The sequence below is a fragment of the Trachurus japonicus genome, chromosome 1, assembly GCF_045865225.1.
Source record: "Trachurus japonicus isolate A0001 chromosome 1, Traja_1.0".
Classification (NCBI taxonomy): Eukaryota; Metazoa; Chordata; class Actinopteri; order Carangiformes; family Carangidae; genus Trachurus; species Trachurus japonicus.
In genome coordinates this window covers 25,024,512-25,045,095 of record NC_140907.1, presented here as the reverse complement: position 1 = coordinate 25,045,095, position 20,584 = coordinate 25,024,512, and the positions used below count along the sequence as shown (strand labels likewise).

At 41.7% G+C, this 20,584-nt stretch overlaps 1 protein-coding gene across 9 annotated transcripts in view; it reads right to left on the bottom strand.

Moving 5' to 3' along the window:
• dclk2a (doublecortin-like kinase 2a) overlaps nt 1–20,584 on the bottom strand; it is a 140,608-nt gene that overhangs the window by 8,878 nt on the left and 111,146 nt on the right. For 2 of the 9 annotated variants that reach the window (XM_085782295.1, XM_085782221.1), the window contains 6 exons: nt 7,873–8,002; nt 5,803–5,901; nt 5,247–5,297; nt 3,309–3,403; nt 1,733–1,820; nt 1,178–1,286 (listed from right to left, as the gene is read on the bottom strand). In XM_085782295.1, coding sequence (XP_085638421.1) covers nt 1,178–1,286; nt 1,733–1,820; nt 3,309–3,403; nt 5,247–5,297; nt 5,803–5,901; nt 7,873–8,002 — 572 coding nt within the window. The remainder of the gene's footprint in view (nt 1–1,177; nt 1,287–1,732; nt 1,821–3,308; nt 3,404–5,246; nt 5,298–5,802; nt 5,902–7,872; nt 8,003–20,584) is intronic. The other 7 variants (XM_085782229.1, XM_085782240.1, XM_085782250.1 and 4 more) reach the window with 7 other exon arrangements.

Genomic DNA, 20,584 nt, shown 5'->3' with positions numbered 1-20,584 from the left:
TGAAATTTTGCTCCATGCAATCATTTTTTTCAAATAATTTCAGTTAAGTTCAGTATTATTTCGATGTTGTGATTTTAAGTATGTTTTTCATCTCATCACATTTTCATTGGCCCATTTTATGCCACATTTCCTGTATGAAAGCTGCTGTACAAATTATGTTATGTTTGTTACTATTGCTATCACCCACTGAACAGAGACGTAAAGCAGATACAGGCTCAGTAAGAATACGATTGTGACACAGTAATTTAACACCTGGCTGAAGATCAGCATTTCACTGGCTCAAAGTTTCAAGTTTGTTCCACCTCGGACAACGCTCAGTGCTGCTCCTGGGTTAGGGGCTCCGTTACACCCACAACCACAGTCAACAGCCGGGAGCACACTTCAACATCACTGCAGCAAGGTGGGAATTTAGACGACCGGAGTCCAGTGCAGAACAAGTTTTTAACTTACTTGTTACAAAATATACAGCAGAAGGCATTGTTTGACCTCCGGTGTTAATATGGTGCAGACATGCATTCAAGGACGCATGTGCTGCAGTGCACATTCCTGCCAACAGGTTCACACTATTCCACTGATTAAGAAATATAGCAGTGAACAGTCAAGGACGGGAAAGAAGAGGACTGCCAGCGTGTGTGAACAGATATAGGGATTGCTGTACATCAGAAAAATCCTTCTTGACCTTTGGAAACAGATGAAAAAGAAGTAGTTGACAGTTACATAAACTAAGTCACAGCAGACTGAGAGCACAGAAAACCCTGAGTGGCCACTTTCAGAAAATGCTGCTTTGTAAATGTCATTTTGAGGAGGTAAATGCTTGTGCATGTTTACTGGCCCTCATATGGCACCTTCCAGTAGTTTCTAGGAAGGTGCATCAGATTATGAGAGCGCACACCGACAGGCCTCCTCTCCTCATCATCTCCCCTGTCTGCCTGGGCAGTGTGTTGACTCAGAGATTAAAAGGCTAATGAAGCGAATTCACCACTGGGTTTAATCCATGGGATATTTCTGTCTCCACAATGCCTGTCATCAGGACTTAAACACCCCGATGGAGCAGTCTCTACATGTGATGCACATCTCATTAAGCAGTAGCAACAAGGCACACTGCTGTGCTATCGTCGCGGCCGGCTGCCAACTGTGCATTACACACCTCCAGTCTGATTACATGTGCTTCACGTACCTCTCCACACACTCCTTGACCACGGCGAAGTTGCCGTCTCCGATGACTTTCCCGATTTTGTATTTTTCCAAAATGGTGGAGGCGGGCAGGTAACGGTTACCATTAACTGCTGAGGAGAGATGAAGGTTAGGACAAGCAACTGAGCCGCCCTGCTGTTCAGCACAAACAAAGGAGATTTGGCAGAAACTCAACCAGTTCTCAGACTGAATTAAGGGCCCACATGCTGCGGCACAAAATAACACTGGAATCAACATGCAAAGTCATCTCTGCTCGTTCTCCTGCAGCAGTTAGACCACTGAGCAGAAATATTATGTCCCCCTGACACACACACACACACACAGTTGTAACATCATTAAGTTCAGTATTTGCTCACACAGCAGAGATACGTTTCACACTTATCTTGAAAACATGGCTAACTGAGCTACTTCTGTTGGATAAGCACATTCTCTAATCTGCTGCAAGAGGACAAGATGAGGATCGTTTAAATGTTACTCAATGTCATTGTCAGATGGAGGAGAGGGAAGGAGAGGAAAAGGAAAAGGAAAGAAGATGTACCCTCTGGACTCAGTCGATTGCTTTTCTCTTGGTGGTTGTTCGATGAACCATTTACATTCGGAGAGGAGACGTGATGTGATGGAGGTATCTGCAGGATGTGAAAAGAAACAAAAATAGGGATGAGCACCCAGCCTAAAGCAAAACAAGTAGACGAATCTCTATGGCAACCTTCGGCTTTTAAAAGCACCCACAAAACATGCTATACATGGATAAAACATAGCCGAGTTATAATTGGTCTGTGATTTTTCTTACTGGCTCTAACTATGGATTTTTTTTTTTTTTTTTTTTTTTGCTTTAGACAACCCCCAAAAAAAGGACAAAATCCCATTGTACTCACAACATTTAATCTTAATCTTAGGTAAAAAAGGTCTATGCCCAATTGTTGGTGGTATGCGGTACACCACCTGTGAACATATGGTACAGTAAGATATCCTGTGGGGCCTATGGCTCACAAAAATAACCTTCATGTCAATCCTAAAATAAAAATATTTATTATTTAAGTAGTGAGTTTGGTCTAAAATTAGTTTGCCCTTCAAAGTGGACAAGGTGTCAGAGCTGCTGGAGTAGATCTCCTCCACATCCACTTCTCATCACTGCACATAAAAGCGTTACAGCTCTAAATGAATGATACATGTATGAAAAGGTAATTTTTGTAAAGTGTCATTTTCAACATCTTATAGGATATTTCTTAAAGTAGTGCTTCTGTACCTCTCTGCACCATAATGTACAGTGATGATCTATTATTTAGCCTAAAAGCAGGGTGCTCTGGACATAAGTGGAAGGTGTGAGAGTTACGGGGTCTCCTTTACAACTGGGTACATTAAAAAGCTTTTTCCTCTGATAAATAACTTCTTCATGCTGCTTTAGTTTACTGAGCCAACTCCACGTGACGGTTTCCGTGAGGGTGAACGACAGAGAGAAAATATGTCATTAATATCCTTGTACTTCCTCATTTATTTATTTTCCCCAAATACTGCTGCTCTACTAACCCTCTTTAGCAGTGAAATTTTAAAGCCGTCAGTAAATCATAAAAATCTAATATCCTGCCAAATTAATATGGGTGGATAAGTCTTTGACTGGGCTTACAGAGAGGAACTGTGGCTCTCTGGAGGAGGTTTGCCAGCTGGCTGCAGCAGTTACACACTCTGTAGTTTGGGACTAACACGCATCTTACTGAAGAGCCCATCAATAAATCAGATTAGTATTTCAGACTCGACCAAAGATACATCATAGAGCTGCTACATGGCTGTCAGTCAGTGATTTGATGACTTGACATCGATTAATTTCATCACTTTCTATTAAGTAGGTCGGGATTATCTTGCCCTATCCCCCTCCTTTAAAAGTACCACCTTAAAGGAATAGTAAGACATTATAGGAAATGTCAGTGTTCTCATTCCCGTTCTCACTAAGAGACAGACGACAAGATTGATACCACTCTCACAGTATCACTTTAGACACAAAGTTCATTAACTGACACATCATGCGTTTGCTCACACAAGTGTAAATGTATAAAAAGCTGTGCTAACAATGTGCATTGTGTGTGTGTACAGCTACTACATGTGATTAACTGTGTTACCTTGAAGCCTGGGATGGTTCGGGGGCTGGTGGGAGACGGAGTGGACGACTTGGTGGACTTTGGAGTGGACATCTGGCTACTTGAGATACCGTTAACTGTGTGGACACAAACACAGGGAGGAGATTTACACGAGTCTCTCTGACTGTGACACTGTTGTTACGCCTCATTCACTTGAACTCAAGGATGAATTGACTTTGACATTAAATTTAATGACAGAAATGATTTTGGTGGTTAAAAGTTACGGTGACCTTATAAAAACACATCAGTTGGATACATTTAAAATAACTGCACACATTTCACAAATTTCAAATAGGAGAACTTAATTTAATTTAAATGTGAACACTTAGAGCACATTATTTCTTTCAGTCAATTCAATCTTTGTAAATTTAATTTTAATCCTTTGGATAATTATACATTTTGAATGAACATTTATGATTTAATTTAGGAGATTGAATTATTTTAACATAAGGAAGTTAATTTAATGGAGGTAAACAGCAGCAAGGTGTTTGTTTTGTTTTTGTAAGACTGATGAGAAAGTGTTGAGCCATTCATTCTCAAGACCAGGCTCTTTCTGCTTCCCTCTCTCTCTCTCTCTCTCTCTCTCTCTCGGTTTTTGGCACAAATACAGAGACATAATGCGTCAAACTTAAACTCATAGTCGCTCTTCATCTGCATAAACCCAGCAGAGCTGAGAAAAATCATTTCACACTGCCTACAGGCTGTGCCTTTGTCCTGCTGTTTCAGAGTTGTACATTATTGTTCCACTGCTGAGTCATAAAAACCCAAGACTTAAATCCATTAATTCAAACCAAACTGTCTTCTGGCTATTAAAGGCAACTCTAAATCAATATTTGACACAGCGGACATTACACCGCCTAATGTTTCTTTAAAGCGCCGTTTAACTTTGAGCACCTCCGCTGCTACAGATAAAGAGCCATGTGATGTAACTGCTCAGTGAGGGCAGGATTTAATTGGCACAGCTGAAGAGTGAGTCTAATCATCAGTTCATGGCTTTACATCAGTGGATTCTGCAGCAGCTCGCTCTCAGATTAGATAGATTAGATAGATGTCTACAGTTCCACGGCTTAGCTGAAGCAAAGGAGAGAAAGAAGGTCAAAAGAAATGGACTGGCCCTAGTTTACTAAAAACTTTTAACAGATGTATAACTCAGAGGATACTGCCATCACTGGATGGACTGGATGAAAAAAAAAAACACTCTTTGGCTCTAATGCTATTTTTAGATGTTCAGTGGAATTTAAAATTTAAAATGTCTGGTCTGAGTAGCTATGTTGTTACCGAACTTTAAAAAATCAGCCGCTTGCTTAAAAACCACCAGAGGCTGATTGCATACTTACAGACTGAATAAAACTATGCAAATGAAGCATAACTATATTATTTATTATTAGACTCTGCTTAATTCTCACCTGTTAGCATAATGCACTGGAGTTAACATGTCAGCAGGTCAACAATCTTTTGCTTTTAATGTTTAACGTTAGCATGTAGCATTTGGTAGGTTGGCGTGTTTTTAATTATTTTGAATGAAAATTTGATTTTATTATTTTTTTATTTATTTAATTATTATTTCAGTTTATTTATTGTTCATTTACTGCTATCTATGTAAGTATCTGCACTTCTGAGGGAAGTATCATCATTCTCAAGTAGACCTGTTTGTTTTGTCCTTTTGGCAGGGCTGAAAAGAAGTCTTGTGATTAAACAACATCATTATGTAATGTCAAGAGCATGAACCTGTATCTCAGCACAATTTTTTTATTTGTCAGGATATTTCACTCTGGACCTACACAGTGTTATAGGAGCCAGACAGTATTTATCCTACAGGAGAAGAAGAAACTGTGAAAAGCTCATTTTACAGCACTCACTTCCTGTGAACTAATTAGCAGATATGGCAGGTAAAGTGTATGACACCATCACCAGCCTCACCTGGGGATTTGATTGGAGACTGAGTGGTGGAGTAGTGGACAGGTCGCCTTGCTGCAGAGTCCCGAAAAAAAAAAGAAGAAAAAAAAAAAAAAGAAAATCACATTACTACGTACTATGAAAAACAGCTGAACTTCTGAGGCAAAACTAAGGCTTCAAATTGGCAACCTCTTAAATACCTCCTCCTCAAACTTGGCATAACAGCTTGTAGAACACTAATTGCTCAGCATAATGTCACCATCTCTCAGTGCAGCACATAAATTGCTTAGTCACTCATCACAGCTGTTGAGCGTTTAGGATGAGGCTACAAAATAAAAGGCTTTTACTCTGCCTGTCAACCATTAAACTACCCACAGTGGTGCTCTGGCATTAGATCAATGAGTTGTATTTTAATACAACCAGAACATATTTTCACACCTATATTGTAATATTTGCAATTTAACCTCTTTTCAAGTATTTGTTCTTTCGTCTACAATATATGTAAATGTCTCTTTTTATAACAGGCTAACAGACTGTGTCTAGACTATTTCTAATGTGCGTGTGTGTGTGTGTGTCCGACCTGCACCAGGGGACTTGCTGCGTCGTGAAGGTCCAGGGCTCTTAGCTGTTCGGTTTGGGGTAGCAGAGCGACTGTACGATGACTTCAGCACTCTGCATTCTGGAGACACGACACGCTCAGGGTCAACATCGCATATATTAACCTTCCCCTATCAACAAACCCTTCTTCAAGAAGCAGAGTTAATGTAGCAGCACTATTCACAATGAGCTGCTGTATGAGAGATATGACGCTGGTAAATGTTATTTATGGGGGCAGATTTCATGAATGCTGCTTGATAATGGAGACAGGGAGGCGACAAACAACAGTGGGAGACACGGTTTACTCAAAGCAGGTTAAAAAGCTCAGAGAAACAGATACATTACCTCACACCATGACCCAGTTAGGGCAGAGCTACAGCAACATCTTGGGACTACATGCATTCGTGTGCAGGATTTATCAGTACTAATACCTCCTCAATACATTACTCGTTTTTTTTTTTTTTTTACCAATACTGAAATGATACTTAAGTGGTTTCTATTTCTGTGGCTTTTTTGAAAACGTTTCTCCATGGTTCAAGGTGCCCTCAGTTTTTGACAACTAGTAGTATTATAAAAGATAACAATTTGGTTTTTGTCACACCATCTGTGAGCAAACACAAAGCCTACAACAACTGTGACTCACGGTGGGGCATTTAATGACATCCAGCGAATGTTCATGCATGCGTGATAATTCTGATGCCACATTAAAAGAAAAACACAACACCTGTTGTCCTGCAGTGAGCGAGCCACATGTTTCACTACTTATCAAAACTGTCAGCATTCAAGGTGTTTAGACCAACTGGAGCAGCCGAGGGGTGTGTGTGACATTTGCAGGTGCGGTCAGACGTTTTGGATTATTCTAGTGATTCTAGTGTAACATTTAAGGACAGAATATCTCATCCACCTCCAAGTAAAAGAGTCAGTTGCTGCTGCATGGTTTAGTCCCAGCCTCACCTCTCTAATGATCTGCAGCAGTACAAAAACTAATCTAAACATATACCTGAGGGTCCAGGTGAGGAGCAGCATGAGCTCAGTTTTGTTCATTTACGCAGCCTTTGTGATCACACCAACCATTTCCTACATTTTTATTTTTGCCATGTTTCAACAGAAGAGAGTGTCCTGGGCCTATTTGGGAGGAGGAAGAGCAACCCCTGCACCTTCAGCAGAGAGTACACTGTGCCTTTTTTTGTTCTTTCAAAGACCTAATTCTTGAAAGTGGAGCACAAGAGTGTAAGTGGGACAAAATCCTCCAAACTATCTCTGAATACGACCCATCCACCATCACTCATCCTGAGCAGTAGTTAACACAATGTGTGTGTTAGAATATGTCTCCCTGTTTGTTAGCTAACCTGACAAAACAACGTAAAAAGAAAAAAAAAAATCTAACAGGATGTCAATACTTTTGGTACTAAAATAACCTCCTTCCTTCCTGAGAGGCTGTCCAGTCTTGGCTGAGGTGCTGTGCAGCTGTGACGCTGAATGGATCTGCTGGTTTTAAAAAGAGGTCATGTGTTGTCTACGTGTTCTCAAACTTTCACCGCCTCTCCAGCAAGATAAAGAGGAAGATACCAAACTGTGGGTGTGCATGATGTCATGATATGTGTACAGTACAATACAATGCATACAGTACAGAGCACAACATGAACACAACCATGGCATTCATATAAAGCAAACACAAATCTAATTCCACAGAGAAAAATGCAACCACTTTCCTGACAACAAACACGTGTGGACATGTAAAGCATTAATGTTTTGTTAGTTTTTTTGTCAGTGCTGGAGTTAAATACTGTAATAAAAAAATGGTACTTTCTACTATTATAATTAAACTAAATATAAATTAAATATAAATATTTGGCTTTATTTTTTTATTGTATACACACAAATCTCATATCCTGCTGTCAGCTTCCGAGAGGAAAAGAGTGTTGCACTTGTGAGAGAAACATTGGAGGAAGGACACAGAAGCTAACACATATACACACCCACCTCCACACACACACACACACATACACACATAGCAACACACAGATGTGAAGTTAGTCTTAGTCAGGCCTACCAGTCACAAAGGCTGTGGAAGCCTTACCACTGTGATCCAACAGAAAGTCATCCTGGGCATAGCGGTACTTCTCCGGACCGCACGCTATGAACACGTCATCGTCCCCAAAGAAATCCTGCAGGCAGGTAATCTGGAGGAAGAAGGGCAAAAATACACATGAGTGGAGCTCACTCTTCACTCTGCACAGTAACCTGGAACTTCGGCTTTGGGATAAATGTAGTACAGTAAACAAAAACAAAAAAAGCGTTGTGATGTATCATCAGAGTGTTTGTGGGGTACGATAAGGTTGTGACTGTGATGGAGTGAACAAGTACAGCGCAGATCAACACTCTTGAGGTCCAAACACCCAAGTATATACTGCAGAGTCAATGCAGAATCATAGGAGGAAAGTGGAACAGTTAGCGTTTGTGCTGCAGGGTCATTTGTCTTCTATTCTGTCTCACACTGATCGTCATTTTCTCTGCAGCTCCCTGCACTTTTCCTTTTTACACCCACCACCACCACCACCACCACTACCCTGGAGATGGAGAGAGGAGTTACTTTTAGATTATGGTGCCTACACACGCACACACAGATTATCCCTCTGTTGCTGTAGGTGGACATGTAGGAAGACAAAGAAGGAAAAGATCCGTTCATTATCCCACCCCCCACCCCCCCCAACCACCACATGCAAGTGCACCCACACACTGGCAGACATATGCGCACACACACACACACACACACACACACACACACACACACACACACATGCATACACACACAGACTTGAAACAAGAGCAAGAGGGGAAGTACAGCATGGCTGAAGATTATGGGCAGATGGATCCTCTAGGGGAGATTGGGGGCCGACACAGTGGGGGTAAATGTGTGTTTCTGCGTGTATGTGTGTGTGTGTGTGTGTGTGTTGAGGGTAGGTATTAGAGGAACTGGTGGTCCAGAAAAGCTAAATGGCCACATGAAGATCAAAAACAACACTGTAAAAAGAAGAAATGGAGGCAGATATACGTATGGTGCACACACATACAGTATTTTATACATATCAGTCAGTGCACTCAACGACACATCCATCAATAATAAATAAGACAACTCACATGACACTTCTGCATGTCCTACATTCAGACACCATGAATTAAAAATGAACAAGGATGCCGTATCCGTTACATTCTCATAAATTATCAAAAACAGTATATCATGGCCTCAATGTGGCCCTGTTGTCTAATCTTTGATCATCTACCTTCTTCACAAGCAACAGATTAACAGAGTGGAAGTAGGAGAGGAGGGGTGTCAAGTCGACTGTATATGAATGTGTGCGCATACCGGAGCTGTGGCACATTATCAAAGGTTTGACATAGCTGGAGTGAATGTCATTCTTTAGATGAGCTCCCACTCAGGAAATTGGCAGCTGATCGGTGGAGGCACAGAATCACCATGGCAACAGCCCACAGGGAAGGTGGGGGGGGACAGTTCGACGTATGTGTCAAAAATGGACGCTGGTGTAGTGCAAGCTGTGTCAGTGAGAGACTGATAGAGGTGGGTACATGGCACGTTTTCTCATTGACCTTTGACCTTAACCCACACACGCAGCTTTCTCTGTGGTGTGGAAGTTATCAATGACAACGCTGTGCTGTGTTTTTCCACCTACTCAGCAGGTTGTGTTCGTACTCTGGACAGTTGCTGGAGGACAATAGGAGACAGCAGCACAATGGCAGTAGAGGTGAACACTGTCCCCTGGCTGGGAAACCACTAATCGTAATGAAATCAGCTGTCAGAGGCGCTTAGAGACAGCTTAAATGAGTAGGTTCAACACTGTGGAAAGTGGATCCCCAATTTTGGAAACCACTCTCTTGTCTGATTTATCCAGTACATAATCCCTGTTAAAATGTTAACTATTGTTTTCACAACTTTTAAAAAGATGAAACGAGCAATATATATTGTTTTTCTCACTGCATCTCTAACTAACTATAGTACACACATTAAAGGGATAGTTCAACATTTTGGCAAATTGGCCCATTGCCATAATCACTATAGTCATGGCGGTAGGTTCGTTACCTTTATTTGTCGGTGCAAGCTATTTTTAGAACGGCCGATCGCTATCGAGGCTCATGGGATTTCTTGGTTTCCCTCATCAAACTCATCAAATACACAAACCAAGAAATCCCATTAGCCTCTGTAGCTTAGCTCTGAGCGGCTTGCCGCTTGGCTCGGAGGTTCTAAAAATAGCTTGTACCAACAGATAAAGGTAACAAACCTACTGCGATGACTATAGCGATTATGGCAATGGGCCAATTTGCCAAAATGTTGTACTATCCCCTTAAGTAAGATAACTCAACTAAATTGCAATTTGAATCAATGCTTGAACAGGCATTTGCTAAGTCATCCTGCCGTTACCCTGGTAGATGCTTGTCCCAGCATCCCTTGAGGCAACAGGCTTATGGTGAAGAAACAAAACTCAGGACTGTGATGTTACTCAGCTGTGTTTTCATTTACTTTCACCCAATTCATACGCCTCTCTCTCCCTCACTCTCTGCAAGGCTGGCACTGCTGCGTCCTGTGATAAAGTACTTTTCAGCTGGACCTGTGATGCTCAGGGGAATGCTGGGAGATGAAGACAAATGGTGCCTAAAGGGACAGTTTTTTTTAAGAAGCAACAATGAAAGGAGGCCAAATGGTTGGTAAATTGGGTTCAATGACAAAGTCTGAAAAGAATGGCATTTTAACTCAGATGCACCACTTACAATGACCTGGAAATGACCTTGATGGTTTACTTACATTAAGAACGGAGGTCAATCCTCTGTGGAAAATGTCAAGTGATTATCAGCAATTAAAGTGGAGTTAGAGAGGAGAGTGAAAAAGTAAAAATGATTTTTGCATTAACTAAACAATATATACATATGACCACTATTAGGCTCAGCAACTTCTAAACTGACAAGTTAAGGCAAATGTAAGCATCAAGTACCAAAAACTGCAGTTTCTCCAATGATAGTGAGTCAATCCCCATGGACTCTGAGTTAAAATGTAGAAATAAATATGTTTACAACAATGTTTTTGGTCTCTCCTACTTTAACTCTTTCGCGACCACACAAATTGCTCAGCACATCCGCTCCGGACCACATGTTTTTGGCTATTTTTTACATTTTTTCCTCACGTCGAACCGAACTCTGGACATCACCTAGAAACAAACGGTTTTCACGTGGTTGAAGAGTGACTTTCCAACGTGCTCCTCGAAAAAACGGCGAGTTTTTCCGCCGTTTCGTTTATCCGTACAGCACGCTGCACGCTGTCCCCAGAGCAGCATTCAAGGAGACCGATTACTCAAACAAAACCAAAATCACACAGTTTATAGTTTTGATTGTAGTTTAAAACAGTTTTTACATATCAGAGGACTACCATATTCACACACAGGGTACCTCAGAGTGTCGATTATCATAATCTGTAAAAAAAAAACGGTTTTGATGAGTTAACTCGTCAATGGTCGCAAAAGAGTTAAGACAACTGTATGGGGACTGGGAGGGTTAGCGGTTCCCTTGTTAACATTTCATCAATGCTTTAAGTTCTGTATAAGCTGTAATGTGCCACCTCTGAAAAGTTTTATTTTTGTTGGGAGCTGGGAGCTGAGTCAGGCACTGCCAAGAGCAGCTCCCTCTGAACTTCAAAACTTCTCTTCAGAAACCTGTGGGTGAAGTCACATGGGCTATGTCCATCTTTACTTCATTTCTGTCACTTCATGAGGAAAATCTCTGGCTCTTAAGCTTCTAGATGTTCCACTATGTTCACCAGCTATAGGTGATGACTGTGACTGGATGCAGTGGATTCAGGCAGAGGACTTGCCATGTTGAGCTGTTTCCCTATGACCACCAGATATTCATGAGGAGGATAAACTGCTCTCCAACTGCTGCTGTCCCTGCAGTACTAGTGCCATAGTGCAACATCCAACCTCACCATCACTTATTTTTGTTATGTACGTATTTTACATCTGACTGAAATTAGCCTGTTGGGATTCACATAACAAATTCAGTCAATAGTAAAATCCTGTGACATTAACACCCCTAAAATATTTTTAAACAATGATTCAACTGTTAAAACATAAAAAGAAGCTCAGTCTAACATGGAGAATGTGTGGAAAATAGTGCAAAAAAAAGCAACATTTCTGCAGAGGCTTATTTGACATAGAGTAAAAGAGTCTATGAATGTCAGACTGCATTGTCCATGTTTCCCTTTGCTCTTGTCAACCACTGCCAGGATAAACAGCCAATGGCACTCCATCGCCAGCGCCATCCTGCTAGGCCTTGTCTCAGCCAATCAGTGAAGTGAACTGTTTGCAGGGTTCTGTATTGGCTGGGTGACGTGTCTTGAGGGTAAACTGAAGTTTACCCTCCAAGACGCGATACGCCCCCCCCCACCCCTCTCTCTCTTCTCCGTCTCCCTCCCTCTCGTATGTCTGAGTTTCTCTTGCTCTCACCGTCCGTCTGTGCCCTTCAGTTTGCCTGCTGTACTTTCTGCCCTGCTTGGCTTGGCAACACAGCAAATAGATACAGGCCAAGGGCTTGAAGTGTGTTCACATTATAAAAGTGTGGGAATTAATTTAAGTTTATAAGACCAGTTGCAAACCTTTAACTTAAAAAAAACAAACATTTTAAACCTATGTTATGACTTACGAGGCATGAAAACAAGCCGAAAATATCTACTATTCAGAAATATTCACCACATACTGTACCAATACACTGCATCTAGATCTTTAGAGGGAACAGTCTTCACTTTAAATAAGGGCTTATTGTTCCAAATACAATTGCCACACAACAGCAGGAGCCGAGTATTTAGGGCAGTGGAAAAGACGACAAACGGCTGGAGGGGAGACACACATGAAAGTGGAGGCTCTGCTTGCTTGCGATGGCTGACGGGATGATCACTGTAATCATTAGATATCATCAGCCCCATGCAGCTCCAGACCCCCTCATTGCTGCTCATCACCCTGAGCCAAATGAGCAAGAAGCGAATAAGGTGGGTGGAGTCCAGAGGGAAGGACAAAAATAAAAAGACAGATCAAAATCGCTGCACCTTTCGCCGTGTGGAGAGTCAGCCCACACACACACAAACACACACCTGCTGTTACACAAGGAAATGATCTTTTATGTTGAACCATGTGCATTCTTTACACAGGGTTAAACCCTCGCTCAGAGCTGTTACTTGAGAACATGCAGATAGCTAGATGCCTATTAAGTTTGTCAGGGTGATGCTGAAGCTAAAGTCAACCAGGTTATTAACTCCGTTTGAACTCTCACTCACAGAGACTCCTTCCTGAGATGTTTAATTCCTCTGGATTAGAGAAGTAAATCTCAGGCACGTGTAACAACTAAGACAAGGCGGCGACGGTGTCGGCATGAAGAAAAGCAATGAGAAATCTAAGCCCGTCATTAAATCACTCCCACACAAACCAGTACCTGCTAAACACACTGATGTTAAACATCCAAGACACCAAAGCACTGAAGAAGAAACACGATGAAGTAGCATGCATGCCTTCTTGGGTTTGAACAGAATAAACAGAAACAGGACATTTCATCTGGAGGTTAAAGTGGCGCTGAGAGCTCCAGACACTGCATCTTGACTAAACACAGCATGCAAATAAACAAACCATAGACATCTTTAGAAAACACCTGCATCAATTTGACAACACAAGTCCTGCAACTCACAATACGACGGAAGGAATTTCTAGGGGACAATAAAATGTGTTGAACCTGGCTGGGATTTTGTCTAATGGTTTTTAACATAGATGAAAGGAGATAACAAATTGCAAAAAGCAGCCATAGTATGAAATAAATGGTTTACACTTCCTGTCTCCTAAGCGGGCGCGGTCATGCTTGCTCGTTCATTCAAAAACATAAAAATATTTAATACGACACTACATACTATACAGTGTGAATTTATGGCTCATTTTGCTGCTTGTTTCTTAATATTTGATCAGCATTGCATTATATTAGTCTTAAAATATTATTCTAAGAAATAAAAATTTTATTTCAGTTCGCTTTCAGTTCATGGCTGCACATATCGTAAATCGATGAATGCAGCAGTGAAACCAGAACCAGAACCGACAGAGAGAAGAGATGTGTGTACCAGATCTGGTGGGAGTGTGTTGGCAACACAGAGACGGGTCTTGAGTGAAGTTCATTTTCTCCTCCTTTTTCTGTCAATATTGAAAAACGTCAAAATGAGCAGAAAAGATGTGGCTTGTAAAAAAGGGATCCAATACTAATCTCTGTTCCTATTCACTTCTCCCATTTGAATGAATAGACCTGCTGGTGTTCTCCTCAAAGTGGCGAGGAGGTGGCGAAAGCCACATGACACAGAAACAGGGAGTGATTTTTAAATGTCTTCTCTCTAAACTGTCTCTGCTTTTAACTTCAAAGGCCCTCTTGTGTGCGCTAGGGACACTCCTTTTGTGAGTATTTGCAGCACATCTGTTGGTCAGATTGATGAAGATGTTTCCTGAATTTGTTTGTTTTATCTATTGCATGTGCTTTGAGCTCTCGGGGCCACCGTAGGAGACAGTAAAGGCACCTCAGAACAAAACAGGCATTAATTCAAAGGGGCAGTTTCCCTACATCGGTAGACAATGTGGGGAAACTCCACAGCGCTGCAGTGAACTCTTCCTCACACCAGCCTGTGGTGGGTTGGTCTATCACACATTAACACAGCTGTCTGCCTCTCTCTCTCCCTCTCTCTCCTGCAAGTCACAGTCAGGCTGAGAGACAGTACATAACCTCAGGGTGTCTGAATGTACATGAGTGCTGAGCTCTTGACGACTGAGCTGTGTAAGACAGAGTGAAGGAACTGGGAGTAAAAGCCTAAAGATGCTCACACACGCACAAACACACACAGCTTCTCTCCCAGATGAGCTTCAGTAGATTACTTCACTCATTTAGAAAATGAGACTTGCAGAATTGCTGAGGCTCAACAAGATCCACAAGAGATGCATAAGGTGTTTGTTTTTGTTGCAAATTATCATAATCCTCTGTCTCCAATTAAAAATCAACAAAAAATTACTGGACTTAAAAGAGCCATTTAGCAATAAATGCTCAGAGTACAATATTGCAGCTCCAGTAAAAGTCTCCAGAGATGTACATTAGTATCTCTTAGTGCATCCAGCATCTCATTGCTATGCTACTCGGAGTCTAAATGAAAAACAAAAACTCTCCTAAAAAAGCCCCAGTTACAGAGTTACACCTCAAGACAACTGAGACATGAGACACTGTTTGATGTGTAAATGAAACTTCACCATCAGTATCAGATACACGCTACAGTTGTCAGCATCACTTAGATGAATCTCACGCTCCGCCCAACTCAAAAACATTCCTCACATCAACATGCCAAATCTTGCTGAGGTAATCAGACCTCGCCTGCATGATTAAACTCAAGTAGACAAACAATAGTGTTGAGGCATAACCATATCATGATGTCAACTCTCCTGTTGGGGGAGAGAAAGGCCTGCTGCAAAGACTGGAGGAGAGCCAGGCCTGAACAAACACAACCAAACAAAACAAGCAGTTGAGATCACACAGCACACAATGGACAACCCCCCCTCCCTCTTGTGAAGCCTCCACACGCTCTGCACAGCCGACAGCCCCGTTGCCCCCCAACCCCCCACCCCACCCCCATACACCCCCGGACACCCCGGCTCTCTGTCGTCTGCCGGCCTTTTGTTTTCCTGTCTGTCAGTGCAGGGTATCATGCCAGCACTTGTGAAAACAGCCACTTTTGCTTTATAAATACAATGAAGTATGTCCGATTCACCCACCAAGGCTATAAGAACAAGCATCAATGCAGTGTGCGCTTGTGTGTGCGTGCTCATGGTTTTGTGTGAAAGCCATCTACTATAGGGCAAGAAAGAGGAGTTTGTAGGTTTTTATTTCCAAAGGCCAAACAGCTACCAGGCTATGCCAAGGCTTGATCTTCTCTGACTTGCACGGATTTCATCTCTGACTGCCAGGCTTTTATTTTGAAAGACAAGTCAAATTTATTAACATCAAGCAAAGTTAGGAGTGTGACAGTTTAACTTTTTCTCTCCAGATACTGTTTCCAATGGCTCAAATAAAAAATATCTGCTAAATGGTGCCTCCCCGACGCCTTTTCTCTCCTCTTCCCCTAAATGTGTGTTCACACATTTAAAGTTCACCTTAGATGGCTCTGCTACAAAAGAAAAATGCAAACAAACAGGTAGTACACAACCAAATGGAGAAAACACCTGACGACACATGTACAGAATACCACTGCAAATGCACACATGTTAAACTTACTTTGTATAGAAGAGCACAGTATCACATATAATAGATACACAGCACATACTCCTGGCTGTCAGTGCTCTGGCGTCAGATGGGGCTGTATGCTAATGACAGAACGGTACAGAACAATAGGTGCGCATGCAAATTTCATGGCTGTTGACCTAAATGGTGGCGTTTAATCCAGACTTGGCCCTGAAAACAGCTCAAGCCTGACAATCAGATGGAGCCCTTGTGTGGCCTTGCCTTTAGCTAGTCGGAGAGGGAGACAGTGGTACTAATCTGTCTGTAACTGCCAGCAGGTTCCACTGTCCTCCTGCCTGACAAAGATAGCATCAGTATGATAAGAGGGTGAGAAGAATTCAGACTCCTTGATGAACCTAAAACCCCTTTAATTGTTGAACCGACATGTCCACGCTAAACACGCGACCTGCACGCCATGGACTGGTTTCATGTATTGGGGTCACAGGGGCCATCATCATCATTAGGAGTGTGTCATTCGAGGTGATGCCACGATGCATCAGTGTCACGCAAACCAGCAACCACCTCCTACACACACACACAACTCTGCCCTCAAAAGTCAGCAACACAAGGAACGTATTTTATGTATATTAAGGCAGCTTTTTACCATGCACTGAGTCCACAACAAATTTCCCCTGTGGGACATTAAAGTTTATTCTGTTCTATTCTATTCATGTTAAAATGCTTAATGCTTTTCATTAAAATACTGAGGGCAACTTTCAGTAGATAAATTAGTCATTATGGAGCACATTGTTAAATGAAACAGTTTTCTTTTCACGTAACAGTAAGTAGAATTGGTCTCTTCAAACTGAGCAGATCTGTTGAGCAAATTTTCACTGTTGCTGTCGAGAAGTCACTAAAATTTCATCTGGAAAAGTAATTCGTGGAGAAGCAGGTTTTTAAAGGGATAGTTCAACCAAAATTCAAATTTCACTCATTATCTACTCACCCTCATGTCGACTAAGAGCTGTGAGAATTTTCAGAGTCCTCCGTGCCTTCTCTGAGTTACGGGGGGATCCGTGCAGCAGTATTTGTCCATATAATGGTTGTCAATGGATACCAACTTTCTTCATCCAAAAAGACACAACAAAAAACATCCAAATACCTCCACACAGCTCGTCTGTAATGTCCCTCTTGTATTGAAGCCCCGACATGAGAAATTGTTCCGAAAAAATTAAATAAGTCTATATTTCAAGCTTGTTTGTAGCGGAAGCTCCCAGTGTCTCAGTTCACTGCTCTTCCTGTGTCAGTGCAAATCTTGCGTGATTTGCACTGACCGGCGGAACAATTTCTCATGTCGGGGCTTCAATACAAGAGGGACATTACAGACGAGCAGTATGGAGGTATTTGGATGTCTTTTGGTGTGTCTTTTTGGACGAAGAAAGTTGGTATCCATTGACAACCATTATATGGACAAATACTGCTACACGGACCCCCCCATAACTCAGAGAAGGCACGGAGGACTCACATTCTCACAGCTCTTAGTCGACATGAGGGTGAGTAGATAATGAGTGAAATTTGAATTTTGGGTGAACTATCCCTTTAATCTACTCAGTTCTACTTACCTCTTTAGTTTCTCTTTCAGAGTTTTTTTCACATGTGTTTGTGTTTCTGATGATGATGATTTTCCAGTTTGGTAGCTTCTTTTAGGACAGTTGGCAGTAAGGTTAGGTCTACAACGCACCTTCTAGACACAGAGTGTATTTTGTTGGTGACTACATGAGTTAAGTGAAAAACTGTGGAGCAAATGTCCATTAGAGCCACTACAATGCCTGGAAAGAGACTGAGAAATGTCATGGAATAAGTCTGAGTTCTTTTTCCATTCCCAATTCACGTCTACAGGAGTGGAGAGCCTGGTCTCTGGTGAAAATGACAGAAACATTATTTTAGATGAAGTGTTCAGTTTTCAGTTAGAGTTTTCCCAGTGTGTACTGTCCGCCTGCTGCTGACTCACAGCACGGTGTCACATTCTTTGGGACTGGATGAAACTGCTGCAGTGCTCAGACCTGTGAGTGACCTTCAGCTTTTGTTGTGCACACTGTATCCGTGCAGACGCCCTAATGCGCTTGCCTCTAACAATTTCACTCAAACCCACTGACAGGACAGAGTGATACAGATTGGGAGGTAGCAAACAAAAGAGATGAAAAACCTAATTAAAGCCCTCGGTTTATGTAATTGAATTTCTTTCATAAATCAAGATTGCTTGTGTAGATTTTCTCAAGATATACTGTACAATAACTTTCTCCTCAGTTTATTACCAACGACACAAAACATCCAATTAACTGTGAAGATGTAAATAAAAAAGGAAAACATTACATTTGAGCCATCTGCCGAGTCTGATGTCCTCTCCCATTCCTCAACTTGCTCTCTGCACTGAAAAGGCCTTTAAAGATTTTCAGAGAGAGACAAGCATTTGAGCCCTTACAGCTCAGCAGTCTGAACGGTCCAGGTCTGTTTCCAGCCCCTGGTTAATGGGCAGACTGGCTGTCATCCTGATAACATCACTGGGGAAAAGGATTGTGAAAGGCAAATGTGTTTCAGGATTTTCAATGCACACAGTAAAAAATCATTTTATAGAGAGAAAAACAATGTTCGACTTGTTTAAATTATAAGACAGATCTGTATTTCCGTACTGCTTTTGTTTGAAAACATCTAAAGATAATTATATGTTTTCACATAACATCTCTTGACAGAAATTGTACTGTTTTGCAAATGATATGTCTTCATGGCTCAGCGGTGGGTCTACTGATGTGGGATAAACTGAGTCTAGAGGAGGCCATATGTGTTATATAGTGGACAACAAGATTGGGGGACTATCAATATTAATCGATTGAGGATTAAAGCATTTTTGTATAAACACCTATACGCTTAAATAATTTAATTGTAAATTTAATCGTAATGTGTTACACTTTTTAATCGTAATGTGTTACACTTTTTACATTCAAGATTCCAGGTTGTTTTGCTCTCAAGCTTTGTCAATGTCAGATCAAAGAACTGATCTGTCACTCACACACCATGCACTGAGTGTGGTACGCCACATCGATCACTAATGTTTTAATAACAGCAGTACATGCAGGCTGCCTTTTCTCACCTACTATGTGTCAGGGTCACAGAGGGCTGAAGGCTACAAGTAGGGAGAGAGAAAGTCTGGACGAAAATCTCATGGACCCAACATCTCAGAAACACTGACAGAACCTCAAAACAAACACTGTAACCACAGCAAAGAAGTACTACTTTTTCCCTTTGTCATGCAAATTTATGTGACATTCCACATGAGCAACACTGTGAATGTGTTCTGGGAGAGACTGTCCTAACATATCCCATATTCAAACAACAACACCCTCCCCTCCATGACAGCCAGCTTCTCACCCCGTCTTCAACTGAGGCTTCTCAGATCAGGTATGAACATTTTTGCTGTTTAACGATGATTCAACTTAATCAATTTCTTTTTTTAAGTCTTGCATTACCCCACACTACACATTACAACAGAGAGCTGCAGAAAACTAAACTTAGATCTAGGTATGTATGTGTAAAAGTCAACACCATGATGACTTGAAAGCAGAAACTGCCTGATTAAACCATCACGACAACTGAAGCGAAACTAAAGCTGCTTAAATGACAGTAGTGTAACCACAGCACTACATCAACAATGCAGATAATGCGTAAAGTATATTTCGATGAAAAATGCTACAGATCCCCTTATCATTCAGTTTTAATGTGTATTTGACCAAGCTTAATGAATTGCCAGCTTAATGAAATTATTCTAATGGCTGCTCAGTGTCTACAGTTATATGCTCACACTTGCTGCTTCTCTTCTTAATCACATGGGGCCCATCCCCTTTGTCAATATTTCTATAGTTCCCTTGAATCATTCCTGAAAGATTTCTACATAAAAAAGGAGAATTTAGCAAGTACTGGACTGCTAACTGTTCACCAAATTAATGAATGCATTGATTAAACAATGAAAAATAGGGAGATCTTATTTTCTGCCTGCCCAGTCAGCTTTGAGATGTAAAACAGGGTTTTCTAAAAAGCAGCAGCTGATTCTGTTGGCTCTGATAACCACCGTCTACAATTAGCATTCAGTCTGAGGAGCAGCTTTGAATCCAGAAAGGAGAGTGGACAGAGATGTGTTGTGTGAAGATGCACATCCATGAACACACACAAACACACACACACACAAACACACACCTGACAGCTGCACTTTAACCCTCCCTTCCAGTTTATAAGTCTAATTATCTGGTGGTGGCCAGGGCTCCAGTGGGGGGCTTCTGTGTGTGTGTGTGTGTGTGTGTGTGTGTGTGTGTGTGTGTGTGTGTGTGTGTGTGTGTGTGTGTGTGTGTGTGTGTGTGTGTGTGTGTGTGTGTGTGTGTGTGTGTGTGTGCATCAGTGGGAGGGGGGCAGACCGTGTGGCTGGGACCTGT